General features: G+C 41.1%; 1 protein-coding gene across 3 annotated transcripts; it reads right to left on the reverse strand.

Annotated features, from left to right (window-relative positions):
• Positions 1-673: 673 nt before the first annotated feature.
• LOC133505988 (cytochrome P450 20A1) lies at positions 674-8582 on the reverse strand. Of its 3 annotated transcripts, none has more exons than XM_061829641.1 (13): positions 8470-8582; positions 5552-5601; positions 5268-5434; positions 5039-5184; positions 4789-4956; positions 4607-4685; positions 2162-2274; positions 2025-2079; positions 1818-1938; positions 1617-1728; positions 1391-1455; positions 1080-1169; positions 674-981 (listed from the first exon to the last, which is right to left on the reverse strand). In XM_061829641.1, exons 4-13 carry the CDS (start codon positions 5165-5167, stop codon positions 825-827), a joined length of 1089 nt encoding a protein of 362 aa, XP_061685625.1. In that variant the 5' UTR covers positions 5168-5184; positions 5268-5434; positions 5552-5601; positions 8470-8582; the 3' UTR covers positions 674-824. The 3 variants fall into 3 exon arrangements, with proteins under 3 accessions (XP_061685625.1, XP_061685618.1, XP_061685608.1); XM_061829634.1 differs by lacking the exon at positions 8470-8582 and adding an exon at positions 7127-7195; XM_061829624.1 differs by lacking the exon at positions 8470-8582 and adding an exon at positions 6620-6808.
• Between the last annotated feature and the right edge of the window lie 61 nt (positions 8583-8643).

Below are 8643 nucleotides of genomic sequence, written 5' to 3' on the forward strand. Positions count from 1 at the left end.
AGCTTGCTAAATCATGTCCATGCTCCGTTGCTTCTGTTCAACTGGTCACAAACCATAACGTTTTCTTTAAAGAATTGTACACATTACAAAGTCCATCCTGGTGATCAAGCAAAAGAACACAATTGTGTTCTCTGATTTACTAAATAAAAGTAGGTGTGCATATTTCAAATCAAGTTAACAAAAAACAAACAGAAACGTTATAACTTAAAAGTCCGGAAAAATGGTTTCCCATTTTCTCATTGGTATCTTAATTGACAGTGTGAAGTCTCAACCAATTTGCTTGAGAGGTTGTTTGTCCAAAACCTTTTTGTTTCATAATGGTGTTTTTCTGTCTTTTAACTTGGGTGGGATAGGAGCGCCTTTCTCTCTCCCTATGCTCCATTTATGCCCTGAGATCTGATTTGATTGGCTGAAAGGCGTAGGCCAAACTTGCATGTGATTGGTCGGTACAGTTCTATGATCCCATAAAGCATAAAGGGTAGTGTCACTTAAAACACAAGTGGCGTCTATGTCTTGAATCATAACCTTTCTTTTTTGGGCTATGGTGTGCGTCAGGACCCGGACTGTGATCCGCCAGTTACTTATCACTGCTGTGAAACATCATCATCATAAAGTTTCACTTAGCTTTTCAACAGGAATTCCTTAAACATTTATTGAAATATTTTCAAACACAAGGTTTTACATTTTAGGGAAAATGGTGTTGGAATCTGAAAATTCAAAGGAAACAATGTCAAAATATGGACCACGCATACAGATTCTGTGGCAATGCAACTGTGCAAGTCAAATTGACCAGAGCACTAACAAAATTGAAAATTTACAGAACACTAATTTGAATTTCTCCTGCTGACAGTTATCCAAGTTTCATCCTTTGGCGCTGAAACCAGTTCTGATCTGACCTCCAGGACTTGACCCTCCAGCCGGTGAAGTCTCAGCTTCCGCACCAATGTGCTGAGCAGGACAGTAGCTACTGTGTACGCAAACCTGTCAACAAATATTATATTTATATATATATATATTTATATTTAGAAAAAATCAAACAGATTATAAGCATACATTCGTGCCTCAATGGCGATCATTACCTGAGCTCCGGACATGTTTGATTCCCAGAGAAACCAAGCAGACAGAAACTCTTTTTAGCTGAATCGTCCTCAAATCGATCGGGGTCAAATCTGAGAGTTCATCACAATGTAAATATAAAATACTTAGTTGAAAAAAAAAAAAAAACAACCCTACACACACACACACACACACACACACACACCGCCCCACACACATCCCACTTAACTGACAGTACTTTGAATCCAGCAAACAATATCTCTGAATTGTTTTGTCTATGATGGATTCAGTAACTATTTAGTAACAAACATGTCATGTCAACAGAAAAACAGACCTGCTTGCTGCGGTCCAGGTACTAGAATCTTGCAGCACTACACCCAAAGCATAGATCACTAGCGTCTGAAATATAATAGCATAGTAGAAGTATAATATGCATGGGTTTTTGATTTGAGTTTGTTTTTGGTTTACAGTATGTTGGGAACCAACAACACAAAAATAACAACATTCTGCCTTGCACTCAGTTGAGACAGCCATGAGCGTCAGGGAACAAAATATCATACCTCTTTTGGGATGACATGCTGATCAACTTTTCCATCCAATTCCTGAAGTCGGGCAGCAATGGGGGTCAACTTTGCAGTTCTCACTGTCTCATTCAGCACTTGCTGGCAGTATCTGCTCAATGACAGAAATGTCACTATGTACATCCTTGACACAAATCAGCAGCTAATGAATAAATTGTTTAATATTCATTAAAAGCCTACTTGAGCTGAGGGATCTTGTTTAAGGAAATGGGTCCTGAACCCAAAACATCTTCCAGCTCTTGATACAATTTATCCTGGACTTCTTCTGAGGTGGATAGGAAGTGAAGAACCCAAATGCACACTGCCAAAATACAGTTTTGCCATTTATTGGAGAGAATGAAACCTGACTGTGGGTTTGCATGTTGTGCGGTGGGACGCAGGACTCACAGTTGGCAGTAATGACGCATCCAGCCAAAGTGAACACCATACAGTCCTCCATGATCTGAAACAAACAACAAAGCTTGCGCAAATACGCTACACTAATCCCAGGGGCTTTACATCAAAGTCCTTGAATCAGTACTTACCTGTCGCTCTGTGAGAGAGGACTTTAGCAGCATGTCCACAAACACCATCTTCTTCTGAGTGACTTTTCTTTCCTTGGCCACGGACAACAACACATGCTCCATCTCTGACAGAGCTGTAAAAGTACATTTAGTATTTATACACAGTGGCATATATTCCATCAATCCATCCGTCTGTGAAGATGATTGGATGAGGATTTTTCCTTGGCTGGCGACAAGTCCAGGGTGTACTCTGCCACTTGTCTAAAACTCAACTGTCTCCAACTCACCCAAATGAGGATAAGCATTATAGAATATCATCTAAGAGGGAGTCCCAGAATTTTCAAGTCTCCAATAACACCAGAAAGCGGCGCATTTCTTTTTGTAAGATTTTTTTTAAAGATGAAATACTGGAAGGAGAGTCACTGATGGTGTAGTGCTATGCATGCCTGACTTTAGTGGGGTCAGCGTGGGTTCAATTCCAGCTCAGTGATGGTGTCAATATGTGCCCTGCAACTGACTGGTGACCAGTTTATGGTGTAGTCTGCCTTTCGCCTAAAATGAGCTTTTATGCCATTTTTTATGATGTGGAATAGGCTCCAGCAATCCTGCAACCCTTGTGAGGATAAGCAGCATGGAAAATGGATGGATACTAGGAGGGTCTAAATATAGCAACTAAGTGGCTTAACTGTCAACGCTCCCTCATAATTGACAACACATTACAATAAATACGGCGGTAAAATTTGAAACAGCAGTACTAATGATTCCAAAATGGTGTATATTGGTAAAGCATTTCATCCAAAAAAAAAAAGAAAAAATGGCAGCCGGTATGGACCCATCCGTTTTTTCACCACAAAACATGATTTTGATGTATATGGCTTTTTGTAACTCGCCATGAAAATCTTCTTGAGAATTTGTTTTTGAGAAGAAGGAAGTGACATACGGGGCAGGAGCGCCCTCCAGTGGACTCGTTTGTTTCTATTAGTTTTACCTGCGGGAAGGTAGCTTGTTGTTCCCTCCTGCTAGCCAAAATGCCGGCTTGTTGCATTGCTGGATATTGCTCGAACACTTGGGAGGATAGATTTACCCTTCATAAGTTTCCAAGAGACCCGGTTCATCTGAAAAATGGATTGCATGGGTGCAAAGGACGAGTGTGTTCTGGGTCCCAAACGACAGGTAGGTGTGTATACAGCTACTAAAAAAAAAATAACAGTTTGGGGTGAACCACGTTATCCGTCTCTCAAAACGTAACAAAAGATCCGCGTATGTATGACAGGAGTGCTAAATGTGTTGATGTCCGCGTAGGACGGCTGCCGTGTCGGGCTCGCGCACAGTGGCGGCTATGAACAACGGTGCCAGCAATGGCACACTCAGCCGTGTGCTACAACAACGCCATAAAATTGCTCCAGCTTGGTGTCGTGATGAGCCACCTCGGCGCCGAAAATGAGCCACCCCGGCCGACAAGGCTTGTCGACAAGGACGAGCCAGCTGACATGGCCTTCTCATCCTTGTCAACAAGGCCAGCCAAAAATGAAGGTGTGGAAACTGACCGAAATAACGAGGGTAATATTGCCCCGGTAACTTCACTTGATTATGAGATATTCTCTTGGAAAAGAGCTTCCATGTCAGAAGGGGCGTATTCGTCTCCCATAGTAGGGGCCACAGCGTGTTTTCAATGGCGAATGTCCGGGATGACGTCACGGACAGGAGATGCAGCCAATGTGGCGACCACTTGGACGTCGAATGACACTTCCGCAACTGTCCGCATGGATGACGCGCTCTCCGCTCATATTTATTTTTTCGTATGGACATTGAAGTGAATTATGTTATATGTATTTTTCATTACGATATCTATTTTAGAATGTTTATAGGGATGACACTTGGGCTTTAACTTTGACGATAGACAAATGTAAGGGTTCCTCTGTTCACTTAAAAAAAACCTAAAAACTAAAAAGATAAAGGCAGCACAGTGGATCTGTTGGTAAAGGGTTGGCCTCACAGTTCTGAGGTCCCGCGTTCAATCATGGACCCGCCTGTGCGGAGTTTGCATGTTCTCTCCGTGCCCACGTGGGTTTCCTCTATTTAATACACTCGACCCACGGAATACTTGAAGCCTGCCCGTACCTCATTTTCAATTTTGACCAAGTGAAGGCTTCTAACATGAAAAACTTGTAAGCTGTGGTACTACTGTACTTGCACAAAATCTTGTTTTAGTCAGGATTAGCCACCATTATTGTTTCCCAAAATAAAGTTACGTTCCCTATTCAAAGCTAACCTTCAATTTTGTTCTTAGTTCTATACATCTCATTCTCATATTAATGATTATCATTTTGAAAATTCGCAGAGTTTTGCTACCCTAATCAAGGGCAATAAACAATGCCGTTAACTCAATGGTTTTGTTCCAAGCTGCTGAAGAAACAGAAGAATGAGCACCATGTGGAGCAACAGTGGTAGATGAATGATGCACACCTGCTGAATAATGCGCCTTCCGGCTGATGCTCTTCTCCTGGGAGTCGTCCAAGTAGCCTTTCCCTATTTCTGACCAGATCTACAGGGACGAAAACAGAATGAAAAACATTTTCAGCTTTACTGAAAAGCAATTAGTTTCTTTCTCCAGTGGACTAAGATGTGGTTTAAGCTGCATTCAGCACCGCGTCATGGTTCTTGCGGAAGGATATGACATCAGCATCATCCCTGAAGCGCTCGCCTAGGGCAAGCTGGGTGACGGTCTTCATGGAGAGACCCAACAGGTGGGCACTTAGTGGGATGTGCTGAGCCTCTGGGAATGACATCCACTTTCCAACTAACTCCTCAACTAGCTGGCAAACATAAGATAGAGAGACGGCAGAGTTTTGGGTGAAAACTCATGAATAGCAGTAATTGATGTGATTTTAGCCCAACCTTCAATACTAGTGAGAAGTTTTTCTTCAGAGTGTCATTGATTGCATTGTCATACAGCTTTTTTCTAATGACAGACTCATTGACCCCTCCCACTGTTCCTGATTGGTAGCCAAGTAACGACTTCAGCATTGTTTCAAATGAGTCAGCTGCGGAGAGCAGAGGAAAATCCATAGTGAAGAACAGAATATAAATCTTGTCGTTGTCATTTTTCCTGCACTTGTGTACGTACTTGTGTGGTTGGGGTTGATGTGTTGCTGCAGTTGTTTCACGGATCCCAAGCTTACCACGAGCCGTCGACCGAACCAAAACGATGCCACAGAGCCAAACTCCTCATGTAAAGCCACCAAAAATTCATGCAGACTACCTCTGTTCACAATGTCTTGCAAGTTCCCATCCCTGGTGATACAACACACAAAGCCACTTGCTGACCTCTTTCGGTATGTCTGCTATCAGAGTCAATTTGATCAACATCGTGCATGAAAGAAGTATAACAAAGAAATGCTAGTTGCTTACTTCTCATCAGTGGGGCTCAGACCTGGGATATCAGAGGCTCTTCTGGATGACTGGAAACGGCAAGCCATTAGACACCCAAATAGTCAACAACACATCCATAAAAAAAAAAAAAAATGAAAATACTGTCCACAAATCTCACACATGCTGATTGCCGTCATCAAAACTCAAGCACACTACATTTAATTCACCAACAAAGGTTCAGAATTATTCAGATGCGGCTTTTGAGTACTTTTATTTACTTTATGTTGTGAAAGGGAGCATGCAAGTTGGAATTTTATTGCATTTTTTTAGCCATTTTTTAATGTCCGCGTGACAAAAAGTCTTGAATGCTGAAAAGAGGTTGCATGATTCTGTCCATTTTAATCGGTTAGCGACAGTAAGAGTGTACTGTGGAGTCATATGTAACAGTTATTCTCAAAGTGTGGTATGCAAGATCCCTAGAGTGGGATGCAAATTGATCACTGTAGAGCTTAGTTCAATACATTTGGATTTAAACATTAAGAAACTTGTAAAACTTTTCTGTGAAATATATTTCACTGCGGTCACCAAGTAGTTGTTTTATTGCAGTCATCCTTTATTTTAAGTACAGTGTAAAATATCAAAATTAGATAATGCTACACAAACATCCATCCATCCATTTTCAGTCGCTTATCCTTACAAGGGTCGCGGGAGTGCTGGAGCCTATCCCAGCTATCAGGCAGGAGGCGGAGTACACCCTAACTGGTTGCCAGCCCATCGCAACAACATTTAACATACTTTCCAGGAAATCGGTTTTGTTTTATTAGCAGGACTACTGTATTTTTGTCATTTTGACGATGCTTGGTGTAAAAAGTTTCATAACCTCTGTGGAGGGGGGTTGTGAGCGAATGGAAAACGTACAAGGTCGCTTATATAGTTTATATTTCAAACTGTGTGAGCAAAAGAGACACACCACTAACGTGATTATTAACACCGGTTCATGTGAATGCTGGAGTCTTGACTGGGAAATCCCGCAGAACACGTACAGAACTAGCTCAACACACTGCACAGCGTCTTAGCATACTTTCAGCTGATTTGCAGCTAACTCACCGGGTACAAATACACAACTGCGCCAACCAAAACGACTATAAAAGTCACAGCAAATATAGCAAAATCCAGCATGACTGCTTCCTTCTTTAAGAACTTTTCAGACAGAACTACCCATTCCAGGTGAAAACAGACTCCACGTCAACAAAACGAGTCAGCCGCTCGGTGTTCGATTGGTAAGACTAGAGGTTAACTAATCAATCTCAGAGTGAATCGATTTAAAAGCGGGATACAGCACTCGTAACGATCACATTGCCAAAACCGTTAAACGAAAACGTGTAAGTCGATTCAACACTTCAAATAAACAGTTTACAACACCTCTGTTCAAACGGCATTTTATTACGATGCACAAAACAACAATCAGAACAAGACAAGTCATTTCAACACATTTTTTTACTCCTGCGACTTTCCCGACAACGAGTATTCAAACGTCTTTTTTTGTAGTGGAAAATAGTAAACTTGAATATCTCTCACTCACTACACAAATTGAGTTTTTTTCAGTCTCCCTACCCACTCCATTGTCCACAAATGTGAAGAAAATGGGAGATTTGTGTCGAAGGACTAGACAGGATTTGTAATTGCTGCAGCGCCATCAATTTCCCTGTCAGCCTCTTAGTAGCCGCCTCTTTTCAATTTTGGAGGGAAGTCCAGTTTTTGACGTCACTGTTGTCATATTTTCTCCACTTGATGATGGTAATTTTTACTATGTTCCATAATATAGTTAAAGCAACGTAAATTATTTCATACCTTTCTCCTGACTTAAAAATTCAAAAATGAAGGTGTGGAAACTGACCGAAATAACGAGCTGCACGCTTAACACAACACTGCATATACTTTTGTTTGCTCCATCTCATGACAGATACAAATTCAAATATCCTTATAAACATATGATTGCATCAGACTTGGTCGCACCGACAGAAAAAACGCACATATCAACATAGGGTAAGAAACCTTTGTTCACTCAGAGCGTTGGTAACGTGTGCCATTCGACACATGTAAAACTGACACATTCAATATGGCGGACCTACTAACGTATAGATCGAAAGTGGAGTACGCGCTACTGGGTTAAAAAAAAGATTGGATTGTGGATACACATCGAGCGGTATGTCGATTGGTTGAAGCCAGGTGGCCGCCATCTTGGTACTCCCAAACGAGTGGAGGACATAGTTTACAAGTTGGATTATGGCGGGGTTTTTCCCTCAAAGTTTGGCATGTAGAATTAAAACTGGTTGTGTGAGTTTGACATTTTTTCAGTTCTGGTAACATGAAGGATTATTAATTCGATTTGGTAAATCGAAAAAGGCTAAGTGTAAAGGAAAGGCATATAACACCGTGACTACCAAGAAACCTTGTATATTACCTCGGGCCGATTTCTGTGATGTTAACTTTTCCCAAAATACGCTGTGAAGCACTATCATCATAACATAGCAAAAAACTAACCATTTTTTTGTCAATCAGTTAGATATATCTTTGGAAATAAGGACTCGAAATGAGAATACATGCTAAATGAACACATTGCTCATCTCTGCGATGTCTTATTTCAGACGGAAAATTAGAATTTGTTTCCTCGCATTTGAAAATGAAATTCAATTTGCAGAGCTCTCTACTATGAAATTCATCAAAAATTTCACAAAAAAATGTGTTTTCTTGCTTATCAACTGATGAAGTTTGAGAAAATATTTACATCGCTTTTTGGTGAACAACCGTTGGCCTATAAAGGTGAAGCAGAGAGAGAACAGTGAACAACAACAACCGTAAACCAAACTTTGTTCAAGTGAATTAAGCTCATCAGAAAATAATAAACCCTTTACAAACAAAGCTTAACAGTGTCAAAGTAAACCTTTCTAACTTACCTGTGGAATGTTTTCTCACAGCTACGACACTGGCGATTAATCGCTGTCACACCACAGGTCGGCACGGTTGTTTTGGGAGTATCAAGATGGCGGATGGCGACTTCATTTTTGGTGGCCATCCAGTAATTTTTTTTTTTTTTTAGATCAGTAAGTACGCGCTGTAGGGTCAAGCTC

This window comes from Syngnathoides biaculeatus, chromosome 2, assembly GCF_019802595.1.
Source record: "Syngnathoides biaculeatus isolate LvHL_M chromosome 2, ASM1980259v1, whole genome shotgun sequence".
Lineage (NCBI taxonomy): Eukaryota > Metazoa > Chordata > Actinopteri > Syngnathiformes > Syngnathidae > Syngnathoides > Syngnathoides biaculeatus.

Excerpts from the sequence above, each read along its gene's own strand:
- LOC133505988 (XM_061829624.1), bottom strand. The coding sequence starts at position 6,691 with ATGCTGGATTTTGCTATATTTGCTGTGACTTTTATAGTCGTTTTGGTT. Across the intron at positions 5,435-5,551 it reads CTGAGCCCCACTGATGAGAA|GGATGGGAACTTGCAAGACA; the intron begins GTAAGCAACTAG and ends TTGTATCACCAG. Across the intron at positions 1,939-2,024 it reads ATGCGTCATTACTGCCAACT|TGTGCATTTGGGTTCTTCAC; the intron begins GTGAGTCCTGCG and ends GTATTTTGGCAG.